The following is a 21334-nucleotide window of genomic DNA, read 5'->3' on the forward strand; positions in this document are numbered from 1 at the left end:
ATTTATATGGTACTTCTCTAAACATAGATATGTTTTCTTGTTCTGAATATTCAAATAGAAACACAATTTAGTTAGTGACAAAGTCATCAAAAAAGAAGTTTTGTTTGTTTTGTGAACTTGATTTCAAGAGTTATCCAAATAAGACTACCACAGTGGTCCTGGGTTTATAACAGAATTTCAAGATCAAAAGTATCAAATTTCAAATGAATAACAGCGCAGTAATGTATTTTCTGTTTGTGTTTTGCAAAAACAGTTTGCTGTTGCCTGAAGTGAACAACACTATACAATCTGTTGACACCATTTCAGATGTCAACCTCCACCCTCAACCCTTTCCCCCCACATGCCTGAGTGTGTATCTGTCTCATTCAGGAGGCCCTGATCATGGCTAGCATGGAGCACCCCCACCTGGTCCGCCTGCTGGGGGTCTGCCTGAGTCCCACCATCCAGCTGGTCACACAACTGATGCCTCATGGGTGCCTGCTCGACTATGTCCTCGAGCACAAGGACAACATCGGATCCCAGCTGTTGCTCAATTGGTGTGTCCAGATTGCCAAGGTAAGGTTTGAAAAAGTTTCTTTATAGTTGTTTTACCCGCTGTGTGGTTGATTGGTTTGGTAATTGGCTGGTGGATTGGCAGATCAGTTAAGGCTTGTTTAAAGTATGGATTTTGTATTGCATTAATAAGTATTGATTTTTGATTGATTATGGTAGTTTTTTATCCAAGGTTTGTCTTCACTGATTGCTGCTTTTTTGCTTCATTGACTGCCCCAAATATCTCAATGAGTCATACGTGATGATTTGGAGTGTTGGTGGGCCATTAACCCCTTAGTGGATCTTTACTGCAGACTTTTGTATCTTGCACTGCATACTTCAAGATCATCTACTTATCCCTCCATATGCCGTTTTGTGTGTCTCAGCTAAAAGAGGCCAAGTGATTCACTCCATTGCTTCCAGAGTGAAAAGCAGATGTCTGCTGATTTTTGGTAAAGTGTTAGTGCTGGTGTGTGTGGAGAACAATGGTGCCCCTTGCCAGCCTCTCTGGAGATCTGAAGTAAATAATTCAAAGTCTAGCTTGACTTTGGTGGTGTTGGGAGCAAGGAGCTCAGTGTTACAGGATCATCGATGTAGGAGTGCATTATAATTTGTTCTTACATATTTGTCAATATGAATAAGGGACAGATACACCTTTTAATCTTCTTTTGTCTGACTCTGTCTGACATAAACATCACCACACAGTTGGTTTCACATCTGACTCGGTTTAACAGCCCTAACAACACCTGAGCATCATGAGCAAATCTGATTTTTATTCATCTATTCATTGATTATCAAAAAGTATTTTTGTAAGGCTATTGTGTCTCCAAACATGCTGCATTTGACAGATGGCTGATGAAATTCTCATACACAGAGAGCAAAGTAATTGGTTAAAAAGCCAAAAGAAGCAGAATGAAAATGACTAAGCAGTCGCTCTAGTCCCAGATTTAATGTCTTAGACAAATATTTCTGTTGCCATTTTTGGCTAACTCAGAGGCAGGCTGTACTCTAGTGAGCTTCCATGGTAAAATATTACCATACCAAATACCATACCAAATACTATCAATTTAACTTTGGTAAACAGTTATGATCACACCACATGAAGTGTTTTTTTCTACCAAAGGCGATCAGAGCATGCATTAATTATTGCCTTGCTGACAAAATCCCCATGCTGTGTAACACAAACATTTTCATAGTATGAAATTAATCACACAAATTACTTTGTGGAAAAAGGATGTAGATCATCTTTTTACACATGAATAAATATATGCCTGCTGTGAACAGTTGTCAACATGGTGAGATGTATAATTCATAAAGGGTAGAGATGATGATTTATTATTTACCATTGCTATTCTGTGTCTCAAGTGTGTATTGTTTAGTGTGTTCAATAATTGGCTACAGCTCCTGGGGACTCAAATAGCCGTCAGGGGCCAGGTTTAATAAGGTGCCCACATATGGGTTCATGCTCGCATAAACAACTGTCCTATACAGTGCATTTATCTGAATAATGCCAAAAAGGTGAATTAGGACCACCATCAACATATCCACATATAGTTCTCATAATAACTTGTCCCAGACTTCAGTAAAACATTTTCCCTGCATATTATTTCATTATCTTTATCATGGATGTACACACCCACTCATGCAGGGTCTTATGGGGCTCTCAAGGCTTGCAAGTGACAGGGCTCCACTCTCTGAGGCAACATCCCTGTGGCCCTCCCACTCTGTCATGGCCGCCGTCACAGCCATAGATTATTAATGGGGGTGATCTGCCATGAGAATCGTACTAATGAGCAGATTCATTAGAGCTTCTACGCATGCAGGGCTCTGATGCCACAGAGTGTTATTCTTTTTCTCTTCCTTGGATCTGAATTTTTTTTTTCTTTTTTATCTTTACATATCCCCCTAATATAACCTACTGCATCACTTTCTCCTCATTATGTCTGGTTGTTTTTAAAATATCCTCCTAATTCACCCACTCTGCGGTCCTCTTGTTCATATATATATGTATATATGTATATGTATGTATGTATGTATGTATGTATGTATGTATGTATGTATGTATGTATGTATGTATGTATATATATATATATATATATATATATATATATATATATATATATATATATAAAGTATAGTGTTGCTACAATGTCAGATGTTTGCCTTTGGAACCACTACTACAATATGAAAAGTGATATTTCAAAATACATTTGTAGGCATGATTATCCATTCATTTTTTTTTCAATTAGTGTGTTGATACCACTTTTAATTCTTGATGCTAGTACCAAAAGGCTGAAGTGTCTGTAACTACGACACTAACCTGACAATAAAAGAAACAGAAAGAGGGGAGATGATGTAATATATAATGAGCCCATACCACTCCGATAACACACATTTCCTCTTTGATATATTATTTGATTAAGCTGTAAACAAGCCCTTCATAGGTAACTGGCATGTTCTTGGCAGTGTCTTGCAACATGATTAGCATTTGACTGTACTTACTTAAATTTGCAATGCGTTATCTACCCCTCTATTGCTGCTACAATGGATTCCCTCATTTATGAGCCATCCAACTTTTTATCCTGGGGCAATGATTTAATGCAGGGTAAAGATTAAATCAGTCCAACGTGCTGTCAGAGTTAGTAACATATAAACAGGAGAAACATTTGAGTTCCACATAACAGCTTTTAAGTAATTCTGTGACAATCTGTCTGTCACTTAATTCAAATTCCTCTGACATTTGTGTGTTTGTAGTGTAATTCTAAACTGAAAGCAGATTTTCTGTTTTTAAAAAGAACGCCAGTTGAAATAAGACACAGCTCAGTTTAACAGAATAGAGTGATATGTTTCAGAGCCAGTTTCATCTGCAGTTAAACACACTTAATGTGACAACACTGCCGATAATCCAGTTATTCCAGATGTATTCTTCATGCCATGAAATGGGACTGTGGCTGTAAGGCACCCTGTAATAATACATAAAGTTCTTTTGAACTAGTAGAAGAGACGCCAAAAGATACAGTAGAAGGGACGTTATATAATTTGCTGCATTCGCACAAGTTGTAAATAAGTGACGGTTGCCATCACAATTCATATTTCTTGTTAAATATTTAATGTGGACCCCATGTATTCTGCCTTTGAAGGAGAACTTGGTGTCCCACTACCTGTGAGACTTGTTTCAGGATGATGCATCATAACCATCTCAATACAACACCACTGTTTAAACATCCTCAGTTACATGGCAGGAATAACTCATCGAATCGTTTGTTTAATTCACCAGGAAATCTTTCCTACCCGCTCGCAAACATTACTGCTTTGGATTTCCTCCAAGCCAGGTGTTGTGTGTGTGTGTGCGTGTGTGTGTGTGTGTGTGTGTGTGTGTAAGAAGGCCCACAGTGTGTATCACAGGGTCATCTCTCTGTGTAAACCAGACTAGGCAAACATGCCTCTCTCCAACTCATCATATACATCCCCAGGGTTCCAATGAAAACTTAGGTCACTCCTATTTCCTATCTACTTTGTCTACTCCCCTTCTCCTGTCTCCCTGTTTGTATTTATCTTTGTATTTGATTCTATTATTATTGTTTTCATCTCTCTTTCTCTGAACATTTATGTTAGAGGATTTCCATTCCAATCTTTTGTTGGTACAAATATGATGCCATCACTATTCTCAGGTAAAGTAATAAAGCAGGGTTGACTTTGACTTGATTTGTGGACCGCTGTGTTAAGCCACCCACTGGCCAACTATTGCATTTCCCACTGTCTTTCCACTTTCTAAACTCCTTTTTGTATGAACAACCTCTACCAGTGCTTCCTGTTAATGCTGAATAAAGTTGACGAAGATTGATGTTGTGCTGTAAGGCAAGCGCACTATGTTTATTTGTTGGCTCTCGTTTGGATATATTCAAGGAACACATTTCCCATGTTTTCTTCCTGAATGGGACAATGTTAGTTTTGTTACTGACTTGTAAGGCCAAGAGTAAAATATTCAACATGTACAACTTCCCGGAAAAAGAATTCCACCAGGACACAATTTTTTGAAGGGCACCAGTTTGCTCAGGGCAACTATGGTCTGCCCTTGAATTAATGTGATTACCTTAATAAATTAAAATTACTGCAAGGTTTGTTTTTTGGCCAATCAATGAATAGTGATTTAAAACCCATTTCCCTTGATGCAAGAACATGCTTTCATTCTAAAATAAAAAATGATGAATGATGAATTTTTGTCTCATGAATTAAAAGCACTATGTCGTTAACTGTGCTGTTGTTTAAATTATTTAAGATTAAAGCGTAAGGCAGAAAAATATGTGAAACAATCACGTTTTTGAAAGATAAACCATCCCATTTTTTTTAACCAATATCTATCTCACTTCTGTCTTTTAAAGAACACATATGGTGGTGTGACTAGCAACCAGCTCGTACTTGTTAACAATCTTTCCCATCCCTCTTATCTCCCACACTTGTCTCTTGAAGAAAACACTTATATTTCATTCCATCCAGCACTGGCAGATAACATGCCTGCTCCAAGACTGCATGGTAACACACATAGCGAGAGGCAGATCACAAGCGTCAAGCCTTTGATGCTACCAGCCCTTAGAAATGTCAACAAGTGTCCGCCTATCTACTATCCCCTTGCTCTATCTCTATCTCTCGCTCTAGCTGTCCCTCTCTTTCATTTCAACTCTAATTAATTCTGAATCTTTTTTTGTGGTTGGTCTTTCATGACTGCATAAATAAGTGTGTGATCCAATGTTAGCAGCTAGAATGCTTCCCTTCCCCTGGGCCTGAAAGGTCTGTTTGATTTGAGAAAGCTACTTTATTCATGTTGTCATCAGTTACAATTCTCATCAAATGGAAGGCTGATTAGGTAGAATTTGTATATTTAATGTTTTGTTTGTGTAAGTGGTATTCAAGCACAATGCTTTCATCAATAACAAGTTATTTAAGTTGTAGGGAAATCCATGTTAAAATAAATTACGATTGATGTGATATATTGGTAATACTCTCCTCCAATCATGAGCACACGTTCGCCCACTGAAAATTTGCATAAGAATAGCCGGCATAATAGAATACGCCTACTGGAATAAGTGTGAACCCCACAGTAACACACAACCACAAGGCAGCACACATTGTGCTCCACATCCTACACCCTCTTCAGCCAGCGGCGTAGGAGCGAAAGGGCCTCCTTAGTAGAGGGCTCTGCCGGGGCTTATAAAACTAGGTTTACGATAAAATAACCTCGTTCTAATTCACTGGACTTTATGGGTACAGTGGGCGGAGCAGATGGTTGCGTGCCCTGCTGCGACCGGACATCACCCAACCACATCGATCCTTACCGACTAAAGGTTAGCCACCACAGACCAGCTTCTTCTTTATAACCCAAGCCGACATAAACAAACTAGCCCTGCGGTCATATAGGTGTAGCATGCCCAGAGTGGTCAGGTTCAACATAACGAATTCAGACCCAGACCTTTTCACCAGGCCATAGTGTGAAGCTAACCTCAGCACATGTGAATTTTTTAAATGAATCTGATCCGCCCAACTCCCGACAAGTTTACATGCCTGGCCCCACTGCAGTGTTCATCATAAGCGGGAAGTCATTGCGAAACAATTTTGGCGGAGGGCTTCCTAGGAGGCTGATATACAGGACACCGATGAGATATTGTCGTCATTATCATCAGCAGACGAGACCGGTGTCTCGGCGTGGATGACCGGAGGCAGCGGTGGAATGTATGCTGCTGGGGCAGGGACTTTGACGCCATCAATCTCGAGCTCGGGCTTGCTCTCGTTGCAGTAGAGCATCACATCAAAGAGTCATAAATTATCCCACCGCTGCTGGCCGCGCTCGGTGGTTCCTGAACACTGCGCTCTGCATGGTCCCCTTCCAAGGCACTCAAAGCAGGCGTTGTGATTTTCCCTGGCAATGAGGCCCGGCAGTGACGAGGTTCCTTAAGTGGCGTCTCCATCCTTGGAGTTAGGCAGTCGGTGGAAAATCACGTTTACTGAACATAAAACGATGTTGAGCTGCAAAGTGTGCTGCCTTATATGCTGTGAGGATGCATGTATTCAAGAAGCTACGTCTTGATTGGCCGGATAGCTTATGCAAATTTTTCGTGGGCAAACACATGTATGTGATTGGAGACGAGTATTATCCATGAAGTCCAATAGAGGGCGGAGCCTGTGTGACATAGAACTGCTGCTCCTTTGTGCCAAAACGAGTCAGTTGAGGTGTTTAAGCTCATCTGATTGGGATGCCCACTGGACGTCTATCATCTGGCCTGAGAACGACTCTGAATTCCCCAGAAAGAACTAAGGTTGGAGAGGGAAATCTGGGCTTCCTTGCTCAGCCTGCTGCCATCATGACCCAGACCCAGATAAACAGCGGAAAATGAAAAGATAGATGGTTTTGTGGTCTTAGTAGTATTTTTATCATTGAACATTCTGTCTTTGAGTGAAACTCAGTCACCCGGAATGGCCTCTGAATGCAAAAGCACACAGCTCAAGGCAGCAGACAGATAAATAGTCACCAGAAAGGACAGAAGGATACACAAAGACTATTAGGCCTTCACTGACTCATATTTGCCATGCTGTCAATCAAAAGCACACACAAAAAAGCCAAGTGGAATACATTCTCTCTCTCTCTGTATTTCTCTGTAACTCTTTCTCACTTACACACATATAACAGTGACGCTGTTTTAACAGTGTCTGGCTGAGTCGAGATGGATGAGGCCAGGTAGGGCAGAGGGGGAAATAAATAACTGCAGGCAGCCACACAATGGATGAGAATCGCAGCTCAGGGAGACAGGTCTACACTAATGAGTGACTGCCAGACACACACACACATACACACAGGTAAACAAAGGCAGGGAGATATACAAATCTGGAAAACACAAACATAAGCAAAGTGAACATCACGTAATTTGATTGGATGATACACACACGCATCATTTTGTGATGCCCTCAAACAAACAAAAATACCATCACACCCACACAGACACTGTTTGACATAACAGGTATTAAGTCAGTTATTTTTCTCTTTTTTTTACTATTTACTTTACTTTTCTTCTCACTGTTTCTGCCACTGTCAAACCGCAATTGTTCTCACAATCTTTTCCCAAATACACACACAGAGTCAAACTCAAACACCGTACTGGAGATATGTATCTTTTTCCAATGCTTTATGTCAAGCCTTGCCCTATTTTTGCTCCTATCACTACTCATTACAGAACAGGTTTACCCTCTGATTTTATATTTATTTTCCAGAGGAAATAGATATACCACATCTCTGCGAACAGAAATATGTTACTCTGTATGCGTGTGTGCATGTTGAGCTCTTCTGGTCTTTGAGTATCACTTAGGTAGCCTAGAGGCTGTTAAAGCGGGCTCTCACCAACAAGTCAATTGAAATTACATTTGAAAAAATGTGGGTCTCAGCCAAGATACTGTCAAAGCATAGAAGAAAGGATTGTACACTATGAAAACAATGAACTACTTTGCGCTGTTGTAATTGTTATTGATTATGCTGAGTATCGTTGTAATTATGAGGTTAAGAACAAGGCTGCATTTAAGTGTGAAATCAAGTCAGTTTCTGCAATGAGCAGCTATTGCAGGCCATAGAAGCATATGGTCTAGTTTTTACATTTCAGTTCATCAACATAAAGAGGAAAACATTTGTGGTCAATACAGCAATATTCTTGGCCCGTAGTTCCACCACTAACCAACTCACACCATGGCCTTCAACCCTTCGACCCCTTAGCTAACATTATTTCCGTGACTTGCTTGAGTCATTACTAATCCAAGCAATACAAGCTGCTCAATTTCAGCTAATGTGTTCAACTACAATTTTGAGCTTCGTAAAACATATATATTTACTTATTTTAGGGAAGTTATGTAGCTATTTGTGAGTTTGGCTATATTAATTGTAAATTATATTATTATAAGTTCTCCTGTGTGGTAGTTTTCAGTAATTTAATCTTTTTAGAAAATTACAATTATAAAGTTGAAGACAGGTCCAAAGAATGTAGTTTGGTCATCTTCACCCAGTTAAATTATTCGCTACTCGAGTTTTGAAAAACAAAAATAGATTGTTTCTTCTATAGATGATCCAGTCTTCAATATATCCAGTATCTTTGTTGTTTTGTTAACAGACTAAAAATAATCTAAAGTGTTTGGAATGGCATGTGAATGAATCGTACTTCAAGACATCATCATCACCATTGAAACTGCTAAGCGGATTGACAAGAACACTATTGTGTCATCATTGATTATTATAGATGATAACCATTTACATAAGAAAGGGTTTGAATCCCTGGGCATGGTTGGAAATGTGGTCGGCTAATGGGAGTCTATGTTTTTATGTATTCTGTCTTACTATATATTGTAAATATGCACCTCTATGAAGGTAGATTACAGCCAGAGTTTTAGTGTGTGTGTTCAGGCTGCTGGTGTTAATGCTAGTGGATAGCTTGTCATTTCTTAGCCATGCAGGCAGAAGGCCAATGTTGTGACAGCTTGGACCCACTTCACTTTCAATTAGTCGCCTGCCACTGTAGATGCCTGCTCACCAGCCTTTCTGGAACCGACTCAAACCCTGTGTGAGTGTGTGACAATGATAAAGTAAGTGTGTGTTGATATTAAAGGAATTTTGCATGTAAATAAGACGTGTGGTCATTTACTGTGTGTGTATGTAAGTGTGTCGGTTTGTGTGTGTGTGCGTTTGTGTGTGTGTGTTTCCTGTATTCCTGGTTAGAGAATGCTGGTTTGACAGAGAAAAAGCACACAATAGACATTAAGCTGATTTTTTTTTCTGATGGATTCCCAACAGCAACAAATTAAAATGACACATTTTTTTGAGGAACATGTTGTCCGTCATCTGATTGACTAAAAAGTGCCTTATTTTCAGTATGCTGTCAATTATCCAATCACAATCCATATCCCCTGCTAGTCGACAACAATACATTCCGATTGTTGATTGTATTTAATATACTAAGGTTAAATTAGATTATATTTTCCACGTGTTCCTGGAAAAATGTGCACATTAGTGAAGCATTTGAGTTTTTTTAAACCTTCAAATCCTTTGAAATATGGAGTCCATAGTCATGGACATAACTTTATGTGAAGACAAAAACATAAAATGGTTAAATATATGGTAATTACTTCAATAATTAACCTGACCTTTGTCAGTTTGATTACTATGTCCCGGTTATTGGTTCAGAACATTAGGCATTTTAGAGCCTCTTGTTTTTGTAATTGAAATACTTTTAAACCTATGACCATGACTTGAGATAGTTTGTGTCTGCTAGAACCTTTTTTTGATGAAAAACAGAAAGTGATACATCAAACTGTGTTAAGTTAACTTCCCAAATTATCAATTCTGTTACAGGGAAATCTTTTGATGTTATAATAATGCACTTACCAAGATGAGAGAGGGTAACTGTGAGGAAAAAAAGCAATCAAAGTCAAGTACAACCAACATACCATTAAACCTTTTAATGATCTCAACCTCTCCATATTCTGGTTCACTGCAATTAGCAATAAAATTCTTAACGGGTGTGGACTTGTGATGTAGCTGCTCTAGCGCAGGTCACGATATACGGTCATGCATAAGGACATGCACCATCTGTTATTTTCAGTGGTGTCTGACTCATACAGAGAGCATTTTAATGTACTGGGCCTGCTCTTCTTGCAATTTTTTCCCTTTTTCTTTGCTTTATTTTACAATGCCACCAAGAAGTATCTGCATACCAAAGTTTGTGAGTTTGCTTATCCTTAACTTTGAATGGAGGTAGCCATTGTTAAGCGATTCGTTTTTCTAGCATTGAGATACAGTATTGAACTTTGATGCATCCCTTCCAATTCATAATGATAAGTCACTGGCTTTAGTTTTTTTTCAGGTGTATACAGTTGTTTTATTTACATTATAATGGCTAAAAAAATACTCTAGCGCCATGATGAAAAACATAACCCACTCACTGACCCTCATGCTAATCTGCTAGATCTGCTTATCTCAACGGGACTTTGCAAGCATATAAATGTGTCTTTGAGATTAACTTTTTATGAAACCAAATTGTTTTTAATTTCACTTTCCCTGTCCTTACCCAGCTCTGCACCACTGTGCCTGTGGACACTGATTGTGCGGATTTCTCACGGCTCTTTTCAAAGTCTCCTAAGATGCCCTGTGGAATTGAGACAGCTCAAGGTTGTTTTCCAGTGTCATCAGTATCATCTGAACAATGAAGCGAATGGAACAAAACTATATTAAACCTGTCCCGCTCATTTTTCCTGATCCGGGCACCGAGTTGGGCATTGTTGCAGCTGTTATCATGTCCGAGACAGGATCCTTCCTTTACAATATGGCCTTTGTTAAAACTCGTCGACGGGATGCAGACACGTCTCACACTCCCTTCAGCATTCTGGGCTGGCTGTAAAGACCTCACACACTCACACTCTTGCTCCAACACACATACACTGCATCATATCCCAGAGCTCAGAAGAGGAAGCCATACAGTGTTGATTACAGCTTCCAGTTCCCGGACTCTCCAAGGCTTACCACACATTCACCTGAAGCCACGCACAAACACACACACACACACACACACAAAGACTGACTATGAAAAGTAGACAAGAGTCTACACTTTCAGAGAGTTTCCAATACAGACCAAAACTTACATACATTTGCACATACAGTTCTCACACACCTCCTGGACGGATACAGGAAAAACAGGCGACAAAACTAACTCAGAATGTGTCAACACTGTCTGGGAGGAGAGAGAGGTGTGGGGGGAAGGAAATATGTTCAAGAACTTGAGGAGTGGACAAATATGTTCTATTTATATTTATTAAATCCTTCCTTTCACCATGAAGGCTGAGGCATTTTTTTATATAAGATCTGGTCTGTAAACCAGCAATAGGAGCAAACACACTGACTTAAACAAGAGACAAGATAATAGTGTTACCTTACTGCCTGTGAGCATTTTCTATATTCACCCTTATTATGAAAATGCAAGTTTTTCCACTTGCATTATGTGTGGCAGCTGTGGTTTGGGATGAATAATGGATCATCAACAAAAAGTTGAAACCTTTGACCCCCGCCCTCCACATGTCAAAGTGTCCTTGGGCAAGACGCTGAATCCCAAACAGCCCTCCATGGTTACTGACCGTTAAGTGTGAGTGAATGTGTTAAAGGTTCTGTATATAGGCTTCAGTGCATTACTATAGAAGCAAACAACTATTTGGAATGTAAAGATTTAGTGGAGTAATGAAGTTGCTCTCCCTCTGTCCGTGTTGTGACCTGAGCTTCTCTGCGCTTTGTTAAAATAGCGAGGTCGGCATCGCGTGCCTTTTAGTGGATGTGAGAATGCCCCGCTAGCGTTCTCATGGCCGCCGCTGTCAATTAGCTAATACAGCTTCCAGCTGATAAGGGTGTCCCCACCAAGATTGTCATCATGGAGGCATAGCGCCCACCATCCGGTTTCCCCCCAGCTCTTTTAGTACTGTGGACGTTGTTTGAACTGTTAATGCGCTGGCTCAGCTGTCTCCATGTTAAGGAGCCGTATAGAGGCACTAGATCTGCTCTGAATTTTTGAATTTAGCACCCTTAATGAGAGGCAAATTTTGATGATTTTTGTAAAAAAAAAAAGTGCATTGTAAATATTTGGTACTTAGCCATGCAGATGGCTTGGGTTTAATTGGTCTAGTTTTTTTTAATATCTGTCTCCGAGATTTCTGTCTTAAACACTTTTATTTGGAGCTTTCTATGGAAGGAAAACTCCATATGAAAACTGCTGACACTAGGTAAGCTATTTCATTTTCATTGCATCATTTTTAATGTTGTGACCAACCCATGCTAAATTTAATTATCCTCTTGTTGAGTCTGGAATCTCAAAGGTGGAGTCTTAAAATAAAATATAACCAAAAGTATTTGAATGTCTAGTAAGTCTCTCCACTACTAATAAGCCTCACTGATGTTGGCACCGAGCCCTAGCTTCATCTTATCCCTTCTTTATTAATTTGTATTCTAGGATTTTCAAAACTTTAGTTACCATTCCTCTAGCTACCACTACTATTCTCATAACGGCTGTTCACCTGTCCTTCACATGAACATACACAAACTGACGCCCCCTGTCGCTGATTGGCTGGAATATTGTTGTGCTGATCGGTCTGAGCCACTTTGTTTATTTCCCATTAACAGAACCAGTTCAGTGTATGAGCACCAGATTTTTGTAAGTAACGGTGCCTGACAACAACACTATTTGTGTATATTTGTAAATGCTCTAAAATTACATGAACAAACACACTTTGATACACACACTCTGCATCAACTCTTTACTGGAACTCCTGCTCCCAGCCAAGCAACAGATCAATCATAGATCCTAGCTAATGTCTTCTGTACAGCACCCTGTGATTGCCCTGTTATCATACACTAATTATGATTATCATCATTATTATCATTTCTCTAGTACAGTTCATTACTCCAGACCCGAAAGAGGATTGTATAATGGTCTGAGTGGCAGTTATTCCATTTATCGATAGGTGAGAAGTTGCAAGCCTTGTTGCATGCTGTTTTCTCTTCTGACAGAAGCTGTCTTAGTGCTGAAAAGGCTCACAAGCCAGTCCACTACCCAGGTCTGACCTATTGGGCTGTAAATTGGCCAACTCATACACTCATACTCATACATATGACCAACAGCACGGATAGAAAGCAGTAAAGTAAGTACTGTAAATCCTTGCTTTCAAGGATGGTAATTGAAAAAGAAAATACATCATTGCCTCCAGTTTTTGGACATCATTGAACAAACAACTACAAATCGATTGAAAAGAAAATGAAATAAAGCCATTGCCCACTTTTGTGTTCAAGAGTTGGAAAAAAAAAGGCCTGAAGAAAAATATTTTACACCAAGGAAGATCGCCTCAGCCGTCTTTCAAAAAAGCATCCCTTTATCTTTTCATACAAACATACAGGCAGATTGTTGTAAAATCTGTACCGACACACATTATGGTACCCCAGCTAAATAGCAATCTGCTACCAGATCTGTTATTTTCAGAAAATCAATAATTTATGCTTTTCCATTAAAAAAAACTCCACTTTGGTACTGCTCACAATGCTGTTTAGTGCATATTAACATGAAAGACTTTTCTCCACTCAGATTTCTGTCAGCCTATAAAGGCAGTAGCTTGTTTTAATCCATGTTTTAGTATGTTTTTCCAGTAAATTGCAAGGATAAGCATTTACATAGAGCTCATTCCTGTCTCCTACAAAATTACGTTCTTACCTAGACTGCATTTTAAATAACGCATTTTCTCCCTGATTACGCTTGCAATTTTAAACGTGATTAATATTGTAAATTGAAACAAAGCCAAAACACAACAAAAAATTTGGCTATGTTTGGTTAAACATAATGGTTTGGCTTTATATTAATACGTTGGCTATGTTAGTTAACTCAAAGACTTGGCTTTGAGTTAACTTAGGCTTTTAGTTTCACATGGGACACAAACGGCAATCTCCTAGGTGAATGTCCTGTATATGTTTAATTTATCCATTCATCCTGACCTCCTCCATATGCAAACTACCAAAAAGTTTGAATAGAAATATATTTGTGATAAGTCAAAAACAAATGCAATACGGGGAGAAATTATGTTTTCCTTGAGAAGTAATTGACAATGCATTGAATTTGGATGGGAATGTAACTTTTAATAGAAAAGGCTGAAGAGCTACCCGGCAATGTCTTTTTAAAAAATAAAGAATTGTACACACTTTGAGGCCCTTCCTGTGGGCAACATTGCAAATCAAATCGAGCACAGTTGATGTTTACTCGAGAGGTGTCTCAGAAGTGTGTTTCAACACACCCACCCAAACAACCTGAGGCAAACTCCACACACTTCCTCACTGGAAAGCACCAACAGACTGGGCTGCCTACACTCAGACACAATCAGGCGGATGTCTCACTAGATAGCAAAGCTGTCTTCTTTTGTGAAATGTGAAGGATTTTGAATAAATGTATTCTCTAAATAGCTTCTGTTTCTCACAGTCATCAACCTTAGTCAGCGACTGACTCATAACCTTGTTTGTTGCATGCCAGACACTCAAGCTGTAGCAATGTGATTAAGGACAGAAAGAACGTCACATCATGCTGCTGCTGGCAGAACACCATTTATCTCCAGAAAATGTCAAGTTTTCATGAATCAAGACAAATGCTGTTGGGGTTTGATTGACAACCATGCATTTTAGGAGCAAAAAGCTTTGAAAGAGTTTCATAAGGGAAAGGGTCATACACTTTACCAACTCATAGAAGACCACATTTCCATTCAACTAAATATATGTGAAACTGTACTGTGTGAACACTGTACTGTAGGTAATTTACACAATACTCATAGGGATCTGATATAACCTACAATAAATAATATTGCGTTTGTAAGTGCGATGTAATTCTGCTAACACAACACTATCCGTGACATCCTATTTTCAACAGCAGATCTCAACATAAACGTAAACATTTTCAACATTTAAAATGGTATTGGAGAATCAACATAACTCACAGGACCCAATTATAAAGACAGAAGTGAGATGTTTTTGCCTTGGACGATGGGTCCACTCATTTAACAAGAGTCCAATAGAATGGATATTTGGAACACAATGTTACAGAACAAAAATATGTACGTTTCATATCGTTTGTTTAATACTGTATATCCAGCAGGAGGGATTGTTCCATTTATCATATGGGCCTATTGATTGGCAGGAAATTACCAAAATGTGTTGCGATGGCAGAACTGCTGAGAAAATCTTTAAACTAGATAGTTAACCAAACCAGGTCTCAAATTTGATTCCAGTGTTTTATCATGAAAACTTCCTGTTTCCCTTCTCCTTATTTCCCTTTCCCCTTTTCTCCCTATTTCTACCTTGTCAGTGTGAATTTTAAGTAACAGTGGTGATGTACAGCTCCCGCCAAGCATTAATGCTGCTGGATAAACATCAAATACACAAACCCAGATTCTTCTACCTGCGACCCCACTGACAAAGTGTGTTCTAAAACTACCAACAAACGACAAACCAGCAAGCAACTCATGTGTAGCGTTACAGTATCAATCAAACCTGACTCGCTACTTTACATCAAGAACACAGTGACATAAGCAACAAGAAAGCTCAAAGAATTAAAACTACATAGCTTTGCCGTCTGACTAAATCCCCAAAGAGCATAACCTGAATAAAAAGACTTTTCAATTTAAAAACACATTTTCTTTTCATAACTAAATGCGTTTGGGTTGATTGGTTCAAACGTTTCAAACACAAGCCTTCGTGGCCTAATCCTCAACTATGGTCTAGCATTGACATAGTGTTCTTATGCAGTGCTTCCACTGCCTTAGTGATGAAGGAACATGTGGTTTTAATATTTGTTGTTGCTGTGATTAATCTATTGTAAGGCAGGTGCAAAAGGCAGCCTCAATTAATTTCTTCCTTCTGTGGTGTTGAATATGAAATGCTTTGTGGTTCTCCTCATTTTGCTTAAACAAATAGTAGGCGGTGACTGAGATACCAGACATAGATTCTGCAAAATATAGTGTTGGGTCAGCATGGCCTGCTTGTGTTTTCACCTACAGATTGCAATATACAGCTCAACAAAGCTTGATAATGTCCGAAACATCGAGCTGGTGTTGATACTTTTCAGATTAAGACTTTATAAGACATTAAATAAAGATTATTATGATGGCCCCAGTCCACAAGGCAGGAAAGGAAAGAAAGGAAAGAAGAGCAAGACATTTCAATACAATATTTTCTATTGGCCAAACCCCAACTGGTTGCATACAAAACCGCTTCTCTCCTTGAAAGGTTGGTTCAACAGCTTTTTATGTTTTTCTTATGCTTACTCCTTTTCTGTCTATCATTGCCTTTGGCGTTGGTAGACACAGTCACACTATACCACGTGTACGATGTGTGTAAGTGTGTGTGTGTGTGTGTGTGTGTGTGTGTGCGTGTGTGTGTGTGATTGATTCAATTTTTCTTTCATAATTTAAAAAGTAAACGTACAACTGCCCTGCAGTCATTTTAAACATTAAAAATCGCAGTGGAAAAAAACACACTAAAGCCTGAAGGCTTATTTCCATCATGGTCTTCCAGTGTAACACTAGCACATCACAGATAAAAACACACAACAAAGGCAGACGGTAAAATCAACATATAAATAGTAGATGGCTGGCTGGCTTTGTCAACATGCTGTTATTATCTTGATCATCAAAAGTTAAACATTTTGAATTAAGTTGAATATCCTATGTACTACCTTGCAACCAGTTATTTAAAGCCACATAAAACATGCTCTTTGAAATACTCAGTTTCAGATTTGTGAAGTATACTGTACTGCTCCACTATAGAGGAATGTGTGTTTGCCCATTCAGCTATTGAATTAAAAAAGTATAAAGTCTGTCAAGCTACCTCGTGTAAAGTAGCTCGTGTTAATTTGTGTGTATGCTTTTGTACTTCATTCTGCATCAATATGTGCATCATATTGAATGTCAAAGTTCAGATACTCAATAAATTAATAATATATTTTGATTGGCCATTACACTCCTGAAAACAACATATGAATGTTATACTGTTTTAAAAACATGAGGTCTTCAGCTTTCATAATGCCTATACCAGTTATCCAAAGTAGGTCTTATTGGAAAGTATTTTAACAAAAAAGGCATACAGATAGAAAAATACTAAATAAAAGAACACGTTGTGATCAAAAGACACAGGATAGTTTTCTCTCCGATGTAAAATATCATGCTTTGCATCGCGGGAAACTAGAAATTCAAAGTTATCTCATGCACCTGAAACCTTCTCGCATCAAAAACAAAGCAAACAAAGCAGTCAAATTTCACGTTTTAAAGTCACACTGACATACATTTTTGTTCTTGTCAAAGTATTTCACCACGGACTATGTTATTTTGGCAGATTTTAGTACCTTACAGATCACAGTGATTATAAACCACTAGAAGGCCACACTTCTGTCTCAAATTATAATTTCAATTTCAGCTGACGCTTGGCTCTTAGTACTTCCATACAGACACAAATTTGCAAGAGAATCCAACAAACTACATGCTACATTATTGTTTTCATGTCTTTCATACACATTTCGGGATACCTCATAGATCACTATGGGCCTTTGCATTCTCTGTTTATCTGAATGTACAGCATTAAGCTCTTACGTCATAAAATATTGATCAATATTTATAGTTTTTTTTACTATTTCAATCATTTCGGGAGATTAATGTTATGCTATATGAAAATGAATAGCAACTGAAGTTAAATTCGCAGTCAACAGTAAACATGGGCAAAACACTCAGACCTTATGAGTTTATATTTATAAGTTATATAATAAATGTTGTATTTCAGTCTATTTTCATCAAAATGTATAGTTACAGTTGAAGTCAAAGAGATGCAACATTGTCTATGGGATCTTGTTTAAATGATGACACTGCCCCTGAAATTAATATTTTATACTAGCCAAGGATAAAAATCTCATTTTTTCCTTTATAAACCTGAATTTAAGGACCCAGCAAGAAAATATATGGCTGGGTAAAGTAATGACCAATCAATCCTTTACCTGATGATGACAACTACATGCCATTACCTGGTGATCAATTGGAATGTTTACTTTACACAATAATCATATTTCTTAGCTTCTAACCTTTCAAAGGAGACCAGATACATGCAAATAAGCCCTATGTTTGAGGAGCAATCCCTGACTCATTTTGAGGTTATTATCTTTAATTTTGTCTGAGGGATAGGGCTAGGGGTTTGGTTAAGACATTATTACTTCAGTCATAGTTGGGGAGATGTTTTTGGGCAGCAATTTGTAAAAATGAATCAGTTATGTTTTGTATCTGCAAGAACATCTGGTCTCATTTCAAGTGTTTCAGCGCACAGAAGTACCCACACACGCATACACAAGCAAATGACCAAATATTGCTACATTAATCAAATAAATGCTAGGTTTATTTCATGCAAATAAGATACACTTTGCTCAGTTGCTTTAATTATTTTTCTTATACCATGCATACAAATAGTTACACATGCCCATTAGTGTGCAAACATAGTATAATAGCATGTCAACATATTAATTAAAAAACTCATTTTAAGAGAGAGATTTTCGCACCTTTCACAAACAAGAAAGAAATCAGTTTCACAGGTGTTATTTAATGCTTGTATTCTAAGGTGCAAGTCAGGGGGAACATTTTTTTATTTTCAAATCGCTTTCCTTAATTGCGATGAACTTCTTGTGCAAATTACAGGCGGCTGTAATTGAAAAGGATTCAAACGATGTGGGCCAGTGATCGGACCATGTGGCTGTAGCTCTTTGGCTGCTGATAGAGGCTGACCAGTCATATATTCCACCGTGGCACTTTAAGTATGATGCTTTTCTGCTGTGTGTACTCATTATCAATAAGAGCAAGAGAGACTGAGCCAGACTGAACAAGAGAAAAGAGCAAGACAGAGAGGGGTAGCAGCAAATTACACCACTGCCAAGTACATTAACATATCCATCTGGTGTCTCATTCTGACTCCACTCCTACTCACCCCCTTGGCCCCTGTTGCCCCCATCACTGGGCTTGAATGGGCCCTTCCAGGACAAGGTCATGTTGTTGGCGTGTGTTGTGAATTTGCCACCTGAACCCAAAGGTGCCTGTGGGGCCTTGGCGCACAGGCATGATGGTGGCAGGGTGGCATTAGTGACTCTGTGGTGTTAAACTGAACTGAAACAAGGCTGAATCGCCCAGTCTGGGTCACACATACACACTGAGTAACACCTTTATGTGTGTGTTGCGTTAGTTTTCACTCTCACCCTCTGTTTTTGTCTTTGTTTGTGGTACATTACAGTAATATCAGTCATCCATCACTTAGCAAGAATAATTTGATGCATTTCCCTCAGGAATTGGCAGTCCCTGACATCTCATAGCCAGGTTCTATGTGGGTCAGTGATGACCAAGTGTGCAACACTGTGCAATGTGGCCCATAACTTACTGTTTATCTATGACACAGAGAGAGATGAGCACTCAGACAGCTGGCAGTATTGGAAGTATTGAAACACGTGTAAGAGCAAGAAAAGGAGATACACCAAGAGAGAGAGGCAAATAAAGGGCGTTATACAATTTATTGAGTTAACCCTCCAAACATTATAACTCAACTAAGTCCAGGCTGTGAAGTGTTTTATCATTATAATAGAGAGCAAAAATCAAGCGTTATCTAAAATTGAAATCACATCAGTGGAAAATTCAGGCCAATGATACCTTTCAGCAGATGCTTTGTTACCTATATCTCTTAATTTATCACATTGACCATAAGATAGTATTTTGTCAACCTGGAGAGTGTGGAAGTTGTATTTAAGGCACAAGGTAAAAGTGTACATAGTATACCTATCGCACTTTGTTTTCATTGCCTTGAGAAACAAGCCCCCAACATGTAATTAAGACTGAAAGGGATTTATTAAGGCGCCAATGGCTGCTGGATGACACGCTGCTCCTCTGTTTGTGGCTGTGTAAGTCCTTTGAATCAGCTGCTCCACATCTTGCGTCTTTTTTTGTGATATGTAAGAGAAAATGACCCTTGAGGTTTTTTGATGCGGGGACTTCTCTTAGAATTTAATGAACTGATGCCCCTGCAGAGGCAGAGACAGCGACAGGAAAAAAAAAGTATGAGATGATTCAGTTAACAATGAGAAAGATGGATGTTTCTGCTGAGTGTTTGTAATTATTTGCCCTCACCATATGTACACCTGCTCTTTTGGTGCTCTGGGTCCTTTCCTTTTTTGGTCTTAAATGTGTTACTCAGCACGTCCTTCCCTTTATCCAACCTCACCTAAACCCCTGCCGACCCCATCAGACCATAGATGTTAATGATATGCTGGCATCATTCTGCCAACATCTATGACCCTGCCTTATACACCATACATACTGTAAACACGGACAAAACTAGACATTTCCATAGTGTAAACCCTAAAAAGATAGGAATGCGTAGACTTAAAGGTATCTTTGGTGAGTCCAGCTTTCATTGTGGAAAACATTCTCATTTTGGATCGTCAGAATTTTGCTTTTTAAAATTTTTCACCCAAAAGTATGTAATAAACAGTTCATCTAATTGTCAGCCAAAACAATATTAAGTCTGTATATCCCTAAAGCACACAGACAGTTTGCTAGCATTGTTTCCTATCATCCCCCTCTTAGTGAAGGAAAGTAATCTGAATCCGTTGAAGCCAAACATATGAAGATTCAAACAAGTGCCTGCTAACTTCAGTTTCAGCTGAGTGTATTTACATTTCTAGTCATTTCTATTACCATAATTATAGAACCATTACTATTAATTCTTTAGGTGTTGGGAATTCCTTTATGAAGCCAGAAATTGTGATTTAGGTAAAAAATTTAACTACATTTTACTTGACAATTCCCACCTAAAGCGGCTGTAGATGGATCTGATTTTATTTGCATTTCTGTGACATTGTTCTTTATTTTTTCTTACTGCCGGAGCATTTCACTCTGTCCTTCCTTCTGTGGGTGGTGAGGTCAAATTATATTCTTCATACATTCATTCATAAGAGCTAGCTGGATGAAGGGCTTCAAAAATATATTCTAAACTCTTAGCTTATTTTCAAGTAAAAGGGCTATTTATATTTCCCTCTCCTCTATTGCCATGTTTATTTCTCTTTATTAAATCAATCACTTATGTACGAAAACCTGAGAGGCAAGGTGAAAACATGTTTTTCATTATTTCTAAATTTGAATTCTTAATGTGTACCACAGAGAAGAAATGTCCTCTCTTCAAAGCTCAAAATGCATC

At 38.6% G+C, this 21334-nt stretch overlaps 1 protein-coding gene across 1 annotated transcript in view; it reads left to right on the top strand.

Moving 5' to 3' along the window:
* Positions 1-21334, top strand: part of LOC129104178 (receptor tyrosine-protein kinase erbB-4-like) — a 292380-nt gene that overhangs the window by 245607 nt on the left and 25439 nt on the right. The window contains exon 20 of the mRNA XM_054614730.1: positions 370-555. Within this exon, the coding sequence (XP_054470705.1) occupies positions 370-555 (186 nt within the window). The remainder of the gene's footprint in view (positions 1-369; positions 556-21334) is intronic.

This window comes from Anoplopoma fimbria, chromosome 16 (assembly GCF_027596085.1).
Source record: "Anoplopoma fimbria isolate UVic2021 breed Golden Eagle Sablefish chromosome 16, Afim_UVic_2022, whole genome shotgun sequence".
Taxonomy (NCBI): domain Eukaryota; kingdom Metazoa; phylum Chordata; class Actinopteri; order Perciformes; family Anoplopomatidae; genus Anoplopoma; species Anoplopoma fimbria.